Raw genomic sequence first — 20,633 nt, forward strand, 5'->3', positions numbered from 1 at the left:
GGGGGTTCCCAAGTGTCAGGTGCAAAGGCTCCAGCCTTTGCATATGCCTTAGCAGATTTTCTCTCTCCAGTCTGTGCAGCAGTAGGGAAAGCATTGGAATTTGTAGGAGTAAGATTTAGTATTCCCAATCCAATCTGTGCAACAGTAAGGAAAGAGTTAGACTTTAGAGGGGTTACATTTAGCATTCTCACTCCAGTCTAAGCAACAATAGGGAAAGCGTTGGACTTTGGAGGGGTTAAACCTACTATTCCCACTCCAGTCTAACCAACAGTAGGGAAGCTTTGGACTTCAGTGGGATTACATTTACTATTGCCCTCCAGTCTGTGAAACAGTAGGGCAAGCATTGGACTTTGGAGGGTTTACATTTACTAGTACGAATCCAGTCTTTGTGACAGTAGGAACAGAGTTGGACAGCGGAACGGTTACATTTACTATTCCTACTCCAATCTAAGCAACAGTAGGTAAGGTACTTCACTTCGAACACATATTTGCATTACTCATATTAATTAAGAACAAATATAAAACTCTTAATCTGCACATTAATAATTAACCCCAAAACTGTATATATATAAAAACTAAAAAACAATGAAACGACATGATTAATAAACAATGTAATAATGAATGATCATTTATTTTTATATGTATCTATTACTTAATAAACTTCCCACACAATACTCCTACAAACCTAGCAGCCCGTGCTTAAAACTTAACTAAAATAAATAAGCATAACACAATTTACATAATTGCTCATCATTTAGCTAATGAATTTATTAATAACAATTTGTTAAATAATTATTACTGAATAACTGTCCTACTCTATACCACGACAAATATAAAAACCTGCTACTAAAATATAATTAAAACAAATATTACATAATGTACATAATTATCAATTAAATAATTATTATTAAATAAATAATTAATTCCTAACTTCCCACCACATCCCCCTACATACACAGCAACCCATACTTAAAAAACGAAAATATAATTACACAATTTACATATTTAATCATCAATTAAATTATTAATAATTTATAATCAATTGGGAAATGATTATTACTTAATTAATCTCCCACCTTGTACCCCTACAAACCTAACTACCCACTAAAGCACTATAAATTACTGTTAGAAATTAAGTTAAAAATGATATATCACTTGAAATTCCAGATTATATTCAAAATTATTATTAACAATTAGACAACCATAAAAACACATGCAATTAATTTATGAACTAAACACATTAGGATAATTAAAACACAATATTATTTACAATGATGTGAATGAAAATATTATTAACAACAAGGACATTTTTATCAATGATATTATTTACTTTGAAAAATCGATATTCTTGATTACGATATTTCTGCACCACAATATTTTTATATGATTTTTTTTCCATATTTCTGTCTCTTGCCCTTTACAACTCAATATTTTGTCCAAATACATTTCTGATGGATGGTAAAGCACTTATCTTCTCATCAGGACAAATAATCCATCAAAGTCATTAAGACGTATATGAGCCATTGCAAATTATTTCTCAATAAGTTTATCTTCACACCATGGCAAACACAAGGAGATGATGGCCGGAACGCTAAAACTTTTCAAGACACTCACCCCCAGTCACAGATCTGTGTTGAATCCATCATTGTTCTTTAGCTCACGTCGCCACCTCAATTCAGACCTAGCCATATGTAAATTGGTCTAGTCCCTGTTCCTCATGGGAACAGTCCAGCCCGATCTGCCAAGCCAGGTCCTTGGACCAGGAACAAGCATCATGGGACCGGTTTCGGGGTAACATCCCTCATCAGTCAGGCTAGCTTGCATTCAGTGTTAAAGTGAGAAAGGGACCTACATCTGGGCACACCCTGCCAATGTAGGCTGAACAAAGCAAACAGAAAGAGATGATGGACAGAGCCCTGAAACCTTTCAGACACTCATCTCCAGTCACAGATAATGCCAAATGAGTTTCAATTGAGCCACCTGCTTGCATTGTCAATGCGATATTATCCACACTAAGGGGGTTATTAGGATGATGGCCCGACTTTTTTCCTCCCGCCACCCTAGTGGTGCTGGGACTGTCTGCCAGATGATTAGGATGCAGCCGCCACCCTGGCGGTCGCATTCACTGATCTTGATATTGCGGCACGAGCTACTGTGAGCAGCAACCGCTGCAATGCCAAAATGGCATGTTGTGCATTGTCATCGACAATGTGGCAGGCACCGCACCTTATACATGCCAATGTGCTAGTGCAGCTCCCCACCCCCTGGGGGCCTGCAACAGGCCCCCAAAGCTATTCCCCGCCAATCTTTCCATGGTGGCATTGCCGGCATGGAAAGGCCTTTGCAAACACACATCCTAATATGGATGGTGGTGCCTGCTAGGCGCCGCCACCATATTAAGGTCCCAGTCCGCCCGGCCGGCAATTGTAACGATTGCCGACCGGCAGAAAAGTGGCAAACGGTCTTTCCGTGTGCCGCGATACCCCTGCCATAATAATATGGCGGGGTAAAACAAGTGGGGATGGCTGACGGATCCCCAACGCCGAGCCGGCAGTCGTGATCCGCCCACCAAGATAATGACCCCCTAAGTTTGTTCTCTCTGAAGTGTGACACTGATGGGACCCCTTGTATTTTACATTGTAACCGAGACCGATGCTGAACAATACTCTTCTTTACTTTCTGTGGCCTATGTAATGAAAATTGCAGGGGCATGTAATACAATGAATACAAATTTAAAAACATTGCTCATTGACGAAACATATTGTTTTACTGAAACCCCATTGATGGGCACTTCCTTGATGTAGTTGGTGTGCAAGTGTGCCACATGAAGTTCCCTTGAATCGGTGGTAAAGATAGCAGGAAAGTTAAATCAGATTTAGTTTTATTAGGTCATCTGGTGCCTTGTACCAGAAATGTAAGAATATTCTGACACTTTTTAAAGGGAAATAGTGATATAGTAAATTTGAAATTGTGTAGCAGTTTCCAGTTCTTCTGTATAATCTTTTTAATGTTGTTGGCACAGGAACTGGAAGATTTGCCACACATCAAAGTCGCTTTTTTTCTTTTTTTTTTGCTTTAAGGCGAAGAGACCCTCCTGATATATACCATGCTGTTTTGAGAGAGGACTTCTCCTGTTTCTTTGGGTATTCTCTACCTATCAATCTGTTGTATTGTGTGTTGGCATTTTCAAAGAAATCCCTCCAACAAGGACGATTAGTGCAAATACACAGGAATTGCTTGTAGGGTAGGTTTCTTTGAATGTGCATGGATAATGTGTATGCTTGAAAAATGCAATAATGTATTCTTGTTGGTGGGGTTGGTATACACACTGACTGATAGATGTCCATCATTGCTCATAATTCAGAGGTCTAAAAAACAGTTTCTTTTTGTCAAAGTTCATATTGAATGTTATCTCATTAGAACAATGGTTAAGATAAATATGAAACTCATTGAAAGCTTCTTGGGATCCTGCCAGATAGGGATCACATCATCAATGTATCTATACCAGTGCTTAATGTGATCATTCTATAAATTAGCATACTTATAAATGTGCGTGCTATATGAGGAGCAAAGCTGCACCCCATTGCTACACCTTTAACTTGCAAATACATTTCTGACTTAAACAGAAAAACATTCTATCTTGCAAACTCTATACATAACAATAGCTCAAGAATATTTTATTTCCATAAAATGTCATTTATCTACCTCACTAGTGTCTTTTTCAATACCATACTAAACTTTTGTTGGGATTGGTATCTTCCCCCCCCTTTTTCCCAAAAACCTAGTACTGGCTACCTCAGAACATTTAGGGTCCAATAACAATGTCGGTCGGAAAGCCTCCGACCGCTAGTCAGAAGCATTCCGACCACGGTTTGAGGTCCGACCGCCCGATTATGATCGAGGTCACTGATGGGAACGTAAACCGTCCAACCAGCTCTCGGAGTCTTCCGGTTGGTCGGAACCACAGTGTAATCCCCAATGGACAGCTTTTTCGCTGTCAGGATTACGATGTCGGTTTCCCACAGTCTACCTTTGCTGGCCTTTCTGACACAGTAAGGCTGTCAGAAAGTGAATTTGGGGCTTCTAGCAAGCCCCCCTTGCCTCTACAGCCTATGACTGTTGGTTGGGTGGTACCTAGAGTGCCCCCCTGTAAATCCCTGCACTATTTGGCAGGCACCATGGGGGCCTGCCACAGGGTGCAGGGTTTTACACCGCCCCCCATTTCTCCATAGGAGCATGTATTATGGCCTGTTTACTGCCGTAACACAATGTCCCATAGAGAAAAGTGAGAATCCGACTGAACTGTGTTCGGTCGCATCGTAAGCAGGTCGGTCAGTCCTGAGACCAAGACGGTGTCAGTCGGTGGCAACTCCAACCGACATCATAATACCCCCTTTTATAGGATTTGACAATTGCCACTCAGCTGTGTTGTGAGGTGGTGATATGGTCAATTAAGCAAGATTATTCTACTCTTCAGTTGTCTTAATTATAAGAATGGCAACCATCATTGAGCTGTGTCAGAGGCAGAACAACACCACCACCCCTGTGGGTATCCTGACCGAGCAGCTGCCAGTACTACAATTTTCTCATATTATTGTTGAAGACTTCTCATTTCAGTTCACAAATAAAGCTGGTGAGATGTTATACACAATAATAACATTACCATTCTACTTTGAAAACTGTCCATTTTGCTAAGTACCATGTTAGTGAATACTGCAAAATTGCCTGGAGATGATGCGAGCCATTCACCTCAGCAAGAGAACAGTTGATCAGTCTCCACCGGATCACACCAAACTCTGATCTCCAGTAAATACATATTGTAGGAGAGGGGATTGAATAGCAAGACTTAAAGCCATTCACCCACGCAAGAATACTGCTGACTAACCATCAGAATATACACACTGGAGGAAAGGCTATTCTCATTCATTTGGACATTGCTGAAGTGAATTGCAGACAATCTTTTCCATCCTGCACATCATCGAAGCAGTGCCATGCTGATGCTGCTATGTTACTCCCTCGTGCCCATACATTATTGAAGGAGAGGTTATTCATGGCTGACAGTGTATATGAGCACTGAAAATAAATATACATTTATGCCAATCCTATCTTTCATCTTTCAACAAAAGGGACTGCACCTCTTCGATTAGGTGGGTGGTGCACTCCATACTCTGTTATTCGTACTCCACTCTCACAGATCTTCAGAATTTTCTATTCATTTATGTGTAAGGATATATCCTTTTCTCTGCCATAAAAAAGGGAATTACTTTTTTAGGCCTATGTTATAGGTTGTTACACAAAACTCTTCTCCTATCCATAAATGGACCCATTAATTATCCCAGCATGGAATCAGCAAGCTTGAGACAACCACCATCCTTCTGAAATGACACGGGTGAACCAGCATTGCTGTAGAAACATACACTTAGCTATTTGAACCATACTTGCTAGCTTTTGGGGGAAGACAGAGAAAATATCTTCTTTAAGTAACACAACCGACTGCATAACCTTGACATTGAAGGTTGCAAAGCGTATGGCAATCTTTGGATATATGATGTTACAACGCGGACTTTTACTCCGCATACCGTTACAACGCGGTTTTTACAACGCGGATACTGTAACAACGCATGTATTTACAACGCATTTTTTTACAACGCAGGTACCTTTACAACGCATACCATTACAACGTAAGTATAGGTAAGTATATGTTAATATTAATAATATAATAGTAACTTAATTTTAAAAATATAATTTAATGTAATTTTAAATAAGTTAATTTCCGTTTATTATTTTAAATTTAAATTAATATTACTTTATTTTTACCATGTACCCCTGCACCCCAGAAACTGAAAACTGACCCTAAACACCAAAAATAAATTAAAGTAATTTTATGAAATATAATTTAAATTAATTATTGAAAATTAAAAAAAATATAACATTATTTTTACCCTGTACCCCTGTACCCCAAAAACTCAAAACTGACCCTCAACCCCAAAAAAAATGCATTGTAATTTAATTTAATTTATTTAATATTAAATAATTTAATTTAAAATTAAATGTAATTTATTTTTACCCTGTACCCCAAAAACTGAAAACTGACCCTGAACCCTAAAAATACCCCTTTACCCAAAAACTAAAAACTGACCCTGAACCCTAAAAATACCCCTTTACCCAAAAACTGAAAACTGACCCTGAACCCTAAAAATACCCCTTTACCCAAAAACTGAAAACTGACCCTGAACCCTAAAAATACCCCTTTACCCAAAAACTAAAAACTGACCCTGAACCCTAAAAATACCCCTTTACCCAAAAACTAAAAACTGACCCTGAACCCTAAAAATACCCCTTTACCCAAAAACTGAAAACTGACCCTGAACCCTAAAAATACCCCTTTACCCAAAAACTGAAAACTGACCCTGAACCCTAAAAATACCCCTTTACCCAAAAACTGAAAACTGACCCTGAACCCTAAAAATACCCCTTTACCCAAAAACTGAAAACTGACCCTGAACCCTAAAAATACCCCTTTACCCAAAAACTGAAAACTGACCCTGAACCCTAAAAATACCCCTTTACCCAAAAACTGAAAACTGACCCTGAACCCTAAAAATACCCCTTTACCCAAAAACTGAAAACTGACCCTGAACCCTAAAAATACCCCTTTACCCAAAAACTAAAAACTGACCCTGAACCCTAAAAATACCCCTTTACCCAAAAACTGAAAACTGACCCTGAACCCTAAAAATACCCCTTTACCCAAAAACCATAAACTGACCCTAACCCCTAAAAATACCCCTTTACCCCAAACATATTACATTTAAAAAATAACTATATACTTACCAATACTTACGTTGTAATGGTATGCGTTGTAAAGGTACCTGCGTTGTAAAAAAATGCGTTGTAAAAACATGAGTTGTAACAGTATCCGCGTTGTAATGGATGCGTTGTAACAGTAGTGCGTTGTAAAAAATGCGTTGTAACAGGTGCACACCCAATCTTTTGGAACCAGTAATGGCAGAGGGTGCAGGTGAACAAGACGCTCATCAAATGTCTTTTAAAAATTCAAGGAACGTTTTGAGCGCAAAATAAATATTGTTTACACTTTTATACATGTGCAAGACAAACACTACATCATACATTACTGTTTTGACAGAATTTGCTAATAAGGGCAGTTATAGAGAGTTATGCGAATTGTGGATCTGAGTTCAGTAGTAGGGTGCACAAGAAAACCCAGGATCAAAGAAAACCTATTAGGTGACAAGCCAGATCTAAAGCATATAATGCAATTAGCCAAAGGCATGGAAGAACATCCTATTTGTGTAGTGTTGGATGGGAAAATGTCATGGGAATCATTAAAACATAAAGAACTGCTAAAATAATTGTGAACAATGACAAACTGAAATGTTACAGATGTGGTAGTCAGGGTTTCTACTACTACTACTAGCACTGTATGTTATGCAAAGAACTCACACTATAGGATCTATGTCAAGGAAGAACAATTTTCTAGTGCTTGTATGAAAATCACAAGCAGCCAAGTAATTGTATTAGATTAACTGGAGATAAATGCCAGTAAAATGGTATTTGAAGTAAATCATTATGAAATGGTACCTTCTCCTAAGGGCACAATCTTGCTAGACAACAAAATAGTCACAGACCTGGCAGACGTATGTTCTCTACCCCCTACTGACAGTAGTGTTTACTTGTTAAATGTCAGATAGAGAATATTATATTTTAAAGTCACCTGACATCAAACCAGGAGATTACAACAATGATCCTACTCCTGTGGTAGGAATGACAATCATGATTTTTTTTAAAAGGGTCAAGCCATGGAGGGGAAGGCTTTAGTAACCAAAAAGCATTAAGTGTGTTCGGGCGTAATCGTTTCTACTCAAATGGATGAATACTCAACATAGGGTGGACATGAGAGGGGCCAAGGCGTCTCACTAGAAAAACAGAATAGAGGACGCTGCAAACTCCGCTAAGGAACTCTTCAGAATTTTCAAAGAGATATCTATGGTAGCCGGCTCGAATGCGCCTGGCAACGATTCAGTGACCGAGTGCAACAGAGTAGCGGAGTTTTTTGCGCAGAAGGTTAGGAACATCTATGCCTCGTTTCCGAGCTGTCCTGAGAGCGGCCTGGTCTTCGAGGAAGTGATGGGAGACAGTAAAATGGGATTGAGACTTGAAAAGTTTACAGTCCCCCCTCCAGAAATATTGAGAAACATCTGCCTCAGTATTAAATCTGGGTCCCCACGAGACCCAGCTCCACCTAAGGTGCTAGAAGGTAGCCTGGTGATTCTGAAGCCTTATATTAGGCATATTCTGGAGACTTCGTTTGAATCCCAGACATTGCCAAGGGCAAGAGAGCGGTAGTCCTACCAATCAGAAAAAAATCTAACATCAGTCATGACGTTCTAGAAAACCTTAGACCCATCTCACTACTGCCGTATGTAGCTAAGGTAGCAGAGAAGGTGGTAAACTCCCAGCTGCTGGCATATCTGCAGGGAGCTAATCTCCTGCAGCCCTCTCAATCGGGTTTTCGGGCGGGCTACTCCACGGAAACGACCCTGTTAAGAGCCACGGAAACCATCAGGCAAGGAGTGGACGCCGGTCACACCATGGCACTGATTATGCTTGATCTCAGTGCAGCATTCGACACTGTGGCACATTTCACTTTGCTGCAGTGTCTGAACAAGGGAGGTGTGTCAGGCCTCGCTCTGGGATGGCTGAAATCCTTCCTGACGGGCCGGAGCTTTCAGGTCCGACGGGGATCCTTTCAGTCCACAGAGGTGGCTCTAGAGCAGGGGGTGCCACAGGGATCTGCCCTGAGTCCCACTCTGTTTAACCTGTATATGGCCCCCCTGGCGGAGGTGGTACAGGCTTATGGAGTGGAGTTAGTCTCCTATGCTGACGACACTCAGTTGTTGATATCACTATCCCAGTCTCCCTCAGCCGAGGCCTACAACTTTAGGGCATGCATGCAGGCGCTTGCCTCCTGGATGAATAAGAACTGCGTAAAGTTAAATGGGGGCAAGACCGAGGTGCTGGTGGTAGGTGGGAATACACTCAACTGGTCGGATGACTGGTGGCCTGAATGCCTGGCCACCACACCCACTCCTTGCAAGGAAGCTAAGAATTTAGGGATCTGGGTGGATTCCACCCTCTCTTATGAAGTTCACATTCGGCGGCTTGTAGGGAAATGCTTTGGTATCTTAAAAAACTTAAATTAAACTCTGGATTTGCTCCCACTAGGGGCCAGACAGACAATGACCCAAGCACTCATTACGTCCCGTCTGGACTACGGGGACGTGTTATACTTGGGTGTGTCTGAAAAGAATCTTGGCCGCCTACAAGTTCTACAAAATGCGGCAGCTAGGCTGGTAATGAGATTACCTAGAAGAGCGGCATCCAAGCCCACCTTGGCAGCTCTTCACTGGCTTCCCATTAAGAAAATGATCCTGTTTAAATCCCTCCTCATATGCCATTGCATTCTCTGGCACAGCGCTCCCTCCCATCTAGGAGATCTGGTTATCAGGTATGTGCCAGGTAGAGCGCTGAGATCAGTAGGAACAGGACAGTTAGTAATCCCCAGGTTTCAGAAAGCCAGGATGGGCGGCCGCTCTTTCAGATTCCTAGCTGCACAAAGCTGGAATAAACTCCCAACATGCCTTAGGCTGGAAAGATCTGAGTCCAGGTTTAGGATTCTTCTCAAAACTCATTTATTCACTATTTGGGGATGAGCAGGAACTGGGGGTGGGTCCCTGACTTCTGGTAGGTTTTTCCTCCACAGCGCGGGGACACGCCGGGAAGGAGTTACCAGGCGCTCTATAAGCTCCTTTATTATTATTATTATTATTATTATTATTATTATTATTGTTATTATTATTATGTGCATGTGCCTATACATTCAGCAGTGTGTGATATATCATCAAAGTAATAAAAAGTAAGGGCAAGGGGTTTCATTATTTTGTGTCAACTAGTCTACACCCAATAATGAGGGGAGCCCTGAGCAGGGGGCTTGGCTGCTTGGTTAATTATTCCCTTTTGCTATTTTACTGTTTTTTGTTATTTACCATCTTGTGACCACATTTAACTCCTGTATGTGCAAACATGTCTTTATAAAATAGCAGTTCACGAACAGACATATTATATCTATACTCTATCATCCATCCGGCTAGCGATCATTTGCAATCCGTTGTATGATAACTCTGAAAATATTAATAAAGATGGTTTAAAAGAACAGTTTGTTTGGATGGAAACAGCAGAGAATACTTAAAAATTAAACTCACCCGTAATGCCCCAGATCCCTGTTTTATTAGTTGACAGATCATTATGCCAAAATAATGTTTGTCAAGTGTATTCTAAAGTGTTTTCAGATTCGGTAGTGAGGTTCCGTGACAATTATAAGTGGTGTTTTTGACTCGTTCGAATATGGACGAGTTTGGTATCTATGAACTGCAAATGACGAGTTTAGTGGGTGTACGCGTTTTCGCTATGCTGACCTAAACCGTTCGTCCGTTTCGTGGGTTTCTTCATCTGAACCCACGGGTTCCATTTTAGATACAGCATCCATTTTGTCTCTTGCCCTCAAGTAGCCAGCGAACGGACACTGTCCGCTTCGTGACCCTGGGATTCCCAAACTCTTGCGGAAGACACGTGTTCCTTTGAGGGTGTCTTTATGACGAGGGGGATGACACTGCAAAGGCAGATGGCCCCGCTCGAGGCTCATCTTGACGTGCCGGTCTATTGTTTCAGCCGTGCATTCATTAGGCATGTCTCCTTTGATCCTGCAATCGTGTTTCCGATATCACCCCCCTACACTCTTTTCAATCTGTTGTCTATCTTTATCTTCCCTTGCACCTGTTTCTGACTCTTCCTTAATTTGTTTACAGCCGGAATGGAATGTACTAATGGTGGGATAACATACTTTTATAGTTGGGAACCGGCGATGTTACTGTAATTATGTTCCGGGCTCCTGAATACATGAAAGCGACCCTTCGAAGTTTTACTGTGGGAACTGAATTGTAACCTTTTGTTCACCATGTTGTGCAATGACTAAAAACTGTATAAAAGGAGCGATCCACAGTTGCAATTTGAAGCAGTCTCCCAGAACCTACACGTGTTGTACTTCTTGTGACTTCTGTGTTCCCTGCAGTAAATAAACCTCGATCTTTGACGCCGAAGGAAGTGTCCCGTGTCTCTGTCATTTGTACGCCGGAACAGGTAACCCACGAAGGTTTCAGGTGTTGTCACCTGGCACCGCTGGGCCTTAGAATAGCCCAGTCCTTCAGTTGGCGCCCAATGTGGGGCGACATCAGCGGTACCGGTCCAAAGCCCGACGATCGTGAGGAACTTCGTGTGAAATCTCCGAGGGAAGGTGCACCCCGCTTCATCGATCCTGTTGTCGAAACAAGTGGCCCGAAGACTTTTCCCGCGAAGATCCCCGCCTCCTGACGGCTGCGACAGACTGATGCCCTGACTGTCGACCTGTTTTGGCGCCTGGCGTAGTCCTTGGTACAGCGAGACGATTGACGGGCCTTCCTGGTGACGCCATTGTTCTTTCAGTTTAGTATTTGTGGGTCGCTCCCAGAGTCCTTAGTTGTTGTTGGTGCTTGGTTGTTGCATAGTTCCATTGCATTTGTGGTTCTTAGTACTTGGTTCTTAGTTGTTTTATTTGACGATTGCAATTGCCAAAGACCAAGGGTCTTGCATTTTTGCAAGGATATCGCAAATCGATAACCTTTGACGTTTGTGAAACTCGGTTAGTGTGCACGATGCCTGGCCGTAGTGCTTTGTTTAGCTGCTTTAAAGGTTGTGGTGCGGATTCCCGATTGGAGGACTCATGTCCGATACCTCCAGTTGGAACTCCGGTCTATGAGTTATATAGTCGACATGGAGTGGGTCCTATTGCATATAATGATTGCTGGGTCTGCTACACAAAAGATGACGGTGTCCTTAGTTGGCCACCTCATGGTAGTTTCGAAACAGCAATTTTGGATAATCTAGAAGCAAAATTGTTTAAAAGGAAAGCAAGGCCGGCCATGTTCGATTCCTTTCGGCTATGGCGTAAGGAAGCCAAACAGAAAGAGATCAAACAGCTTAAACGAAATAAGAGGGAAGGTATTGTTACGACGATGAGAAATGCAGAGCAGTTTCAGCGAGACAAAGAAGAGAAGGAAAAGGAAGTTTTTGATAGACTACAACGTATGGCGGTGGATAAGTGTTATCCCGTTCTACCATCGAGTACTGATAAGAAGGGAGAGGAAGCAGTAGAGGACCCTTTGTTGTCCTACCTACTGAAGTCACCACCTCCATATGCGCAGGATACTACAGCGCCTGTGGTTGCCCCTGTTCGCCAACCTGTTGTTCCGGCAGCTGCTGGTCAGCCTGTCGCTGGTCCTGTTCTTGCGAATCCTCTTGTCCCTATTCCTCTACCTGCTCCACTGCCTATACCTTCTCAACCTGCTGTTCCCGCTACTCCTGCCCTTGTGGCTACTCCTACTGCTCCTGCTGCTCCTGTGTTTAGTCCTCATGTTGTTGCCCCTGTACTTTTCTCCTCTTCTCAGTCTGTTCGAAGACGCATTCCTAATGCTGTTGCTAATCTTTACTCTCCTTTTGGACCACTTCTCGGGTCTGATGTTTCTGATGTTCCCCAACGACGAAGTCAGCTTCCTGGTGGTAGGGAACGTGACACGTTAATTAGGATGGCGCGTAATTGGATTAGGTATCCCCTTAAAAACACCCCGCGCATAATTTTTGAGACTTTCTCTCAATTCAATGAGCCCACACAGAGATTTGTGTTTGAGGAAATGTGCAAATGTTTACGTGAAGCGATAACAAATGATGAGGTAAACGATGTACCGCTCGACGTAACTGAACTTCAGCTTCAGTTTTCGAGTGGTATGATTGTGGGTAGTAATGTTCGACGTGCTGTAGAACATCTTCTATCCTTTCGTCCCACTGTAATACCTCGAGCATTGTTTAAAGATGATACTGAGGAATGGATGGCAACACCTGGTCAGTATCCCATGCGAGAAGTTCCCCCAGTGTGGATGCCAGGTGATGCGAATGCTAATCCTATTATTCCGCTGCACTTCCAGAGAGTTTGGATACACCTTCCATGGAAGAGATCGGAAGTCTTGCAGGTAAAACAATCTTTGCCTGACCCCCGTAAAAATCCTGCAGGATACTCTAAAGAGTTGTCCCAATTAGTAGATGCTACTATCATGAATCTTGCCGACATCGACATGTTGTTCGGCAACGTAGTACCTCAACCGGTTTGGGCGAAAATTCGCCAAGAAGATCACGCAGCTGAGTTAGGTGGTGATTGGGCTGCACTTACAGCGGCTGATGCATTGCAGGTTGGTGGGGCTAAGCCTGAGCAGTTAATTACGGCTTTGCCTCAAAGAATTATTACACTAATGAAGACACTTATGCCAGCAATGAAAGTCAATTGGGATAAACTGTCTGCGTGTAAGCAAAAGAAGGACGAGAGTGTCTCCGATTTCTTTACGAGATTTGAGGAGGCATTCATCGATCACAGTGGTCAGGATATGAGCATCGAGGGAGGTCAGAGGTTGTTCGTAGATAAATTTGTATCGAATTTGTTGCCTGACCTCAGCAACAAATTGAAAAATTCAGAGAGTTCGTGGGCTGTTTCTACCTCTGCCCAGATATTGGCCACGGCTCAATATTATGAAAATAGGGAGAAGGAGGAAAATGATCGTGCGGATAAGAAAACAAAGGATCTCAAAACGAAAGTTCTGTTACAGCAAGCGTATCCACCGCGCTCAAATCAAAATGATTCTCAGCAGCGGAATAGATCGCAGTCACAATCTGCTAGGTCACAGTCGCGAAATGACTTCCACGCAGGGATCTATGCTCGGGTATAATCAATGTGCGTACTGTAGAGGTGAGGGTCATTTGAAGTTTGATTGTCCGGTTTTGCGCGACCGAAATAGTGGTGGTTCAGCTAGAGGAGGTCGTAGTGGTCCTCAGCAGGCTTCGCGAGGTAGAGGTCGTGGTGTTACTCAAAATCAAAATGAGCGTTCTAATAATTCGTCTGATTCCAATAATTGCTTTGATCAGCGTGGTTCTTCGTCAGGTAGATCTGCACAGTATCATGTGGATGATTATTACATCGAGCATGATATTGATGACGGTAATTACTAGGACAGCCACAGACAGAGAGAGGGAGTAGTATCAGTTCCGGTTGATCAGAGAGGGCCTTACGTCGCAGTTGCCACATCCGGCGTAGTTGAGCCTTTTCTGTTGGACACTGGTGCAGCGAAAAGTTCCATCATGCATTCGAAACTCCCTGGCGCACCTTTGTCTGGCTTAACGAATGTTTCCGTTGGATTCTCTGGCGCCCCCGTTAGCAATCCGGTCTCTAGCCCTTTGCCCATTACAATTGGGCCTCGTGAGCTGAAAGCTCCCTTGATTTTGACTACTGGTTGTGGTGAAAATCTTTTGGGCCTGGATTTGCTGAAACGGTTATATGCGACTTTGTACTGTTCTCCTGCGGGAGTGGAGCTTACTTTGGGTCAGAGAGTGATCTCTCCTATGTATTTGTCATCTGATAAGCTCCCACCGGAATTGAGTTCTCTTCCTGCATCTTTGTGGGCAACGGGTCCCAATGACGTGGGCCTGCTTGACATCTCTCCTTATGTTGTTCAGCTGAAATCGAATGTGCGATTGCCACGTATTCCCCAATATCGTATCTCCCTTGATGGAGAACGAGCGTTGTTAGCGATCATCTATGATTTTATCGAGAAAGATGTTATCAAGGAAACTCGGGGAAACGTGTGTAATAGTCCTGTGTTACCTATCTTGAAACGCACTGATCCATCTAAGCCTCCTGTTTACCGTTTCGTTATTGATTTACGGGAGGTGAACAAAATTGTGATTCCTCAATTTCCTGTGGTGCCTGACATTACGGCTTTACTGACTCTGATTCCAGCCTCCGCTTCTTGGCTCTCAGTGATCGATATGAAGAATGCTTTCTTTAGCATTCCGATTGCTGAGGAAAGCAGAGATCTATTCGGCTTCTCATTAGGAGGTTGCAGCTTTAGGTTTAAACACGCTCCTCAGGGCTACTGTGAGAGTCCATCGATATACAGTCAAGCCCTGAAGAGTCAACTTGATGTGTTTGTGTTACCGGCTGGTGCGGCCTTGATCCAGTATGTTGATGACTTGCTGGTGGCTGCTGACACAAAAGAGATCTGCAAAACTGCTACGGTATCGCTGTTACAGCATCTCTGTGACTTACATCACAAGGTGTCACCTTCTAAACTGCAATATTGTTGTCAAGAAGTAACCTATCTCGGTCACTTATTGTCAAAGGAGGGAAGAAGGTTGACCCCAGAGAGAATTGCGGCGATCGCTCGAATGACTATGCCAACAACTCAGAGAGATGTGCGTGCCTTTCTAGGTATCACCTCATACTGCAGGCAATGGATTCCAAATTTTTCATTGCTAGCGAAACCATTGGTAGCCCTCACGTGCAAGGATGTTCCAACTCCTTTGCAATGGACTAAAGAGTGCCAGAAAAGTTTTTCTGAATTGCGTGATGCGTTGTGTTCGGCTCCTGTGTTAGGTACTCCTGACTACAGTAAGCCGTTTACACTATACGTTCATGAGAGAGAGGGTTGTGCGTTGAGTGTTTTGACGCAGCAATTTGGTGGTAAGCAGCGTCCATGTGCATATTTTTCCTCGACCTTGGACCCAGTAGCTAGAGCATTGCCGAGTTGTCTAAGAGCGACAGCGGCGGCTGCGGTGTCCATTCGACAAACTGCAGGATTGGTCATGGATAATATGCTTACGGTGATGGTTCCGCATGCAGTTGACACTCTTTTAAATCGTACAAAGACTCAACACTTGACGAGTGCAAGATTGTCCGGTTACGAGTTGACGCTTTTGGCAAGTCACATACAAATAAAGCGCTGCAATGTCTTAAATCTGGCGACGTTGTTGCCGACTAATATGGAGTCAGATGATGTACCACCACATGATTGTTATTTGCGAACTGAGGAAGAAACGAAGGGTCGTGTTGACCTAAAAAACACTCCATTGGCAGATCCCGATGGTACCTTGTATGTTGATAGTTCGTGTTTTAAGTTGCCGAATGGTGATGTGATGACTGCGTATGCTGTGGTAACATTGAGTACGGTTGTGGAAACTGCGAGATTGAATCAGAATTCCGCGCAGGCGGCAGAGTTGATTGCGTTGACGAGAGCGTGTGTTTTGTCGAAGGGAAAACGAGTGAATGTGTTTACCGATAGCCAATATGCTTTTGGCGTTGCACATAGCTTTGGTCGATTGTGGCGAGAGAGAGGCTTTATGACATCGCATGGCACAAAGATCCAACACGGACAGCTCGTGAACGATCTTTTAGACGCACTTACATTGCCTAAGCAGGTGGCGATTATTAAATGCAGCGCGCACCGAAAAGTGACGGATGATGTTGGTCGTGGTAACGCGTTTGCGGATGAGATTGCTAAAGAGACAGCTAGAAATCTCGCAACCCGAATGTATGTTACGAGTTCAGTGAGGTGGCCTGCAGAGACTGGTATGTGTGAGGACACTGTTGAGAGTGTGAAAGCGATTCAGAATGAGGCCACCGAAACTGAAAAGACTAAGTGGAAAGAAAGCACAGGAAAGTTAGATGCGTATGTCGGAAAATCAGAGATGGATGTTGCCGGATGCATATGTGCTAGCCGTTGTGACTATGGCTCACGGCTTGTCGCATATTAGGGCGAAAGGTATATGCAAGTTGCTGTCCCCTGTATGGAAGAATGATGGTATCGCTAAGTGTGCTGAGAGAATGGTTAAGAATTGTATGGTATGTATGATGTACAATCCTGGCAAGGGCACACCTACCCCACCTGGCCATTTTGCTCCTCCTACATGTCCCTTTGAGGTTATCCAACTGGACTTCATCCATATGGAGAGATGTAATAATCTGAAGTACGTTTTAGTTGTGGTTTGCGCATTCTCCAGATGGATCGAAGCCTATCCTCTCAAAGATAATACTGCCCTGTCCACAGCGAAAGTCCTACTGAAGGAAGACTTTCCTCGGTATGGAATGCCACGGATTGTATGGTCTGATAACGGAAGTGAGTTTGTGGGAAGTGTGATGAAGAGTGTGTGTAAGGGCCTTGGAATTACACAAAAATTCCACAGTGCCAATCATCCCCAGTCAGCAGGTTTGGTTGAAGGGTACAATGGTACTCTAAAATTGAAACTTGCTAAGATCCAAGCTACGACAGGTCTGTCATGGCCTGATGCCTTGCCGCTGGCTCTCTTGTCGACCAGGGCGACTGTACACTCTCGAGTAGGGCTTAGCCCATATGAGATTGTGTTCGGCCGTCCTGCGAATGTTTGGGGGGTCCCTAGGCCTAGGTCCTTCGATAGTCTTGAGTACCCAATGTTAATTGATTATCTTCATGATCTGACTGCTAAACTGAGGGTAATTCATCAACAGGTCTTTGAAGCACTGCCGGCACAGACATAGGGTCCTGGACATCGGCTTCAACCGGGTGACTGGGTTGTCACCCGTAATTTTGAAAGGAAGCGTAACTTGGAGCCGAGATTTGTGGGCCCTTTTCAGGTCCTCCTCGCCACGAGAACTGCAGTTCGTCTGGAAGGTCGGAAAAACTGGGTGCATGCCACCCACACCAAAAAGGTGCCTATACCTTTACCGGCAGATTCGTGGGTGAGGACTGGATTTGCAGCAACGGAGACTGAGACCCCGACTAAATTTGTGCCGTTCAGTGACGCTCAACTTGTAGGAGATACTTCATTGCAGTCAGACACATCTGTTGATTCTGTGCCTTTGGGAAACTCAAGACTTGAACTATCATCTGCTCAACAGGACTCTGTTCCGCAACCTGAACAATTATTCGTGGAGCAGACTCGTCCTGGAAGAAGCAGATATTTCCTTCGTTCTCATAACAAAGACTAATAAAATACCTTTTGGTTTTTTCCCCTTTTTTGAAATTCACGTTACCCCTTATTGTCATTTTGAACATTATGAACAATTGCAGCTTCTATTGATTTTGAGTTCTTTTCCACGTGTGTTTTTTTCCACAGCTAGGAGATTTTGTATTACACTTGAATGTTTGATTAAAGAACCTCGCATCCGGGTTGACCGTGGGGCCATGCGGGTACTTCCTTCTGTTTAGCAGGTTCCTGACACTAGGTCGGTACTTTTGTTGATTCCTAGGAACTCCTGGGAATTGATAATCGCTACTCAGAATGAAGTGCGTCAAGAACGTTGCGGACGGTTTTTAGAGGATGGGATTCTCAAAGTTGTCGGAAGTGGAGAAGACTCTAGTGCAAAGATCATCACTACACAGGGTTGTACGAACTAAATGCTTTCTGTTTCAGGTGTTCCTGCTGTTCTTGACTGTTTCCATTCTATGTGTGGAGTATATTATGGAATACAATCGTTATTGCCTTCTACTTCACCTACTTCTTCTTCTGAACCAAAATCTGTTCCCACTGTTTCTCCCCATTCCTTTCACCCTCTACCCCAACACAAACAGGTTAGACGTGCGGAATTCATGAATAACTCCTTCGTTCAGCTTCTTCATCAACATCAGTTGGTGATGAATACTACCAACTGCTGGGTGTGTGGTTTAATGCCACATACCATGGATAGGGGAATTCCGTACTTGGTTCTTCCTTATAGTTCCCAGGGGTCAGCTCGAGCATTCCAAACTATATTTCGTGGCGCACTAGTTTCCTACCCCCATCGAGAGCCACGCACTGCAGATCATGGTCCTGGCCCGTACCACAAGCCTTTGGCAAGAGCGATTGCCGATTTAGATAGAGATATTTTTGATGCATCGCTTATCCCAGAGGAAGAGGTGCGAGCATACGGAGATCTGAGTGAGGCTGAGTATAGCACGTCAGTGGGTGATCGGCAGCTTAAAAGCTCGTCTCCGATCTGGATCGTACCCCATCTTGGTAACTTCTGTTTGAAAGGTCTTGGCCGAAGTCCGCGAGCTCAGCTTGGGAGGAGTGCCTGTACTGAAACGTATGTTTTACCAACGGCCTCTTCCCCTGTTCTTTTGACTGCCAAGGGTACATACTTTGTATGTTACGACCGCGCATATACATGGTTGCCTCGTGACTTTTCAGGAACCTGTTATATTGCGAATCTGTTGCCACCGACCTTTAAAGTTGGGTCGGATTATCACAAGACCAGAGTTGTGAGAGGCGTGATTAGCTAAGAAGACACTGCCGGTCAAGAAGCAGGAGACTTCTTTAAGGGTTTCTTGCCGTTTTGGGGACCTATGATCAATAGTAGGAACCTGAGACAGTTGACTCGAGTGGTGGAATCGACTGCTAATATCACTGCAAGTGCCCTTGGTAATCTGACAGCAGAGCTTCAGGCGGACAGGCTTATGACGTTACAAAACCGTATGGTTTTAGACGTTGTTCTTGCAGAAAGAGGTGGTGTATTTAAGGTGATCCATTCGAGTTGCTGCATTTTCATCCCTGATAACGCTCCAACTGTCTATCAAGCCATCTCGAAGTTGCATAAGATCTCCGAGTCCATACACGTGGACGTAGGTGATTGGACGCTCCTAGGATGGTTTTGGGGCCTGATGTCGACGTGGGGTTGGAAGATTCTGATGATCATTGGGGTTGTTGTAGCATTTCTGTTCACGTGTTGTCTTTGTGTACAGTGTGGTCCTGCCTTATGTGGCCTCTGTGCTACGACGTGTATAAGACGGCCATCTGTTATCAAGGAAACATTGATGGATAGAATGATGTTGCAGCAACATCTGAATGATCTGATGAATATCGAGATCGATTCTGATATCGACTAGGGCTTGCCTACATGAGGGCAAAAGGAGCGTCTGAGGTTCCGTGACAATTATAAGTGGTGTTTTTGACTCGTTCGAATATGGACGAGTTTGGTATCTATGAACCGCAAATGACGAGTTTAGTGGGTGTACGCGTTTTCGCTATGCTGACCTAAACCGTTCGTCCGTTTCGTGGGTTTCCTCATCTGAACCCACGGGTTCCATTTTAGATACGGCATCCATTTTGTCTCTTGCCCTCAAGTAGCCAGCGAACGGACACTGTCCGCTTCGTGACCCTGGGATTCCCAAACTCTTGCGGAAGACACGTGTTCCTTTGAGGGTGTCTTTATGACGAGGGGGATGACACTGCAAAGGCAGATGGCCCCGCTCGAGGCTCATCTTGCCGTGCCGGTCTATTGTTTCAGCCTTGCATTCATTAGGCATGTCTCCTTTGATCCTGCAATCGTGTTTCCGATATCACCCCCCTACACTCTTTTCAATCTGTTGTCTATCTTTGTCTTCCCTTGCACCTGTTTCTGACACTTCCTTAATTCGTTTACAGCCGGAATGGAATGTACTAATGGTGGGATAACGTACTTTTATAGTTGGGAACCGGCGATGTTACTGTAATTATGTTCCGGGCTCCTGAATACATGAAAGTGACCCTTCGAAGTTTTACTGTGGGAACTGAATTGTAACCTTTTGTTCACCATGTTGTGCAATGACTAAAAACTGTATAAAAGGAGCGATCCACAGTTGCAATTTGAAGCAGTCTCCCAGAACCTACACGTGTTGTACTTCTTGTGACTTCTGTGTTCCCTGCAG

The 20,633-nt window shown here is 43.6% G+C and overlaps 1 protein-coding gene across 1 annotated transcript in view; it reads left to right on the forward strand.

The window, feature by feature from the left end:
• Positions 1-4,494: 4,494 nt before the first annotated feature.
• LOC147689009 (uncharacterized) overlaps positions 4,495-20,633 on the forward strand; it is a 32,464-nt gene continuing 16,325 nt past the window's right edge. The window contains exon 1 of the mRNA XM_086939854.1: positions 4,495-4,633. Within this exon, the coding sequence (XP_086795980.1) occupies positions 4,495-4,633 (139 nt within the window). The remainder of the gene's footprint in view (positions 4,634-20,633) is intronic.

The sequence above is a fragment of the Lissotriton vulgaris genome, chromosome 10 (genome assembly GCF_964263255.1).
Source record: "Lissotriton vulgaris chromosome 10, aLisVul1.2, whole genome shotgun sequence".
NCBI classification, from domain to species: Eukaryota; Metazoa; Chordata; class Amphibia; order Caudata; family Salamandridae; genus Lissotriton; species Lissotriton vulgaris.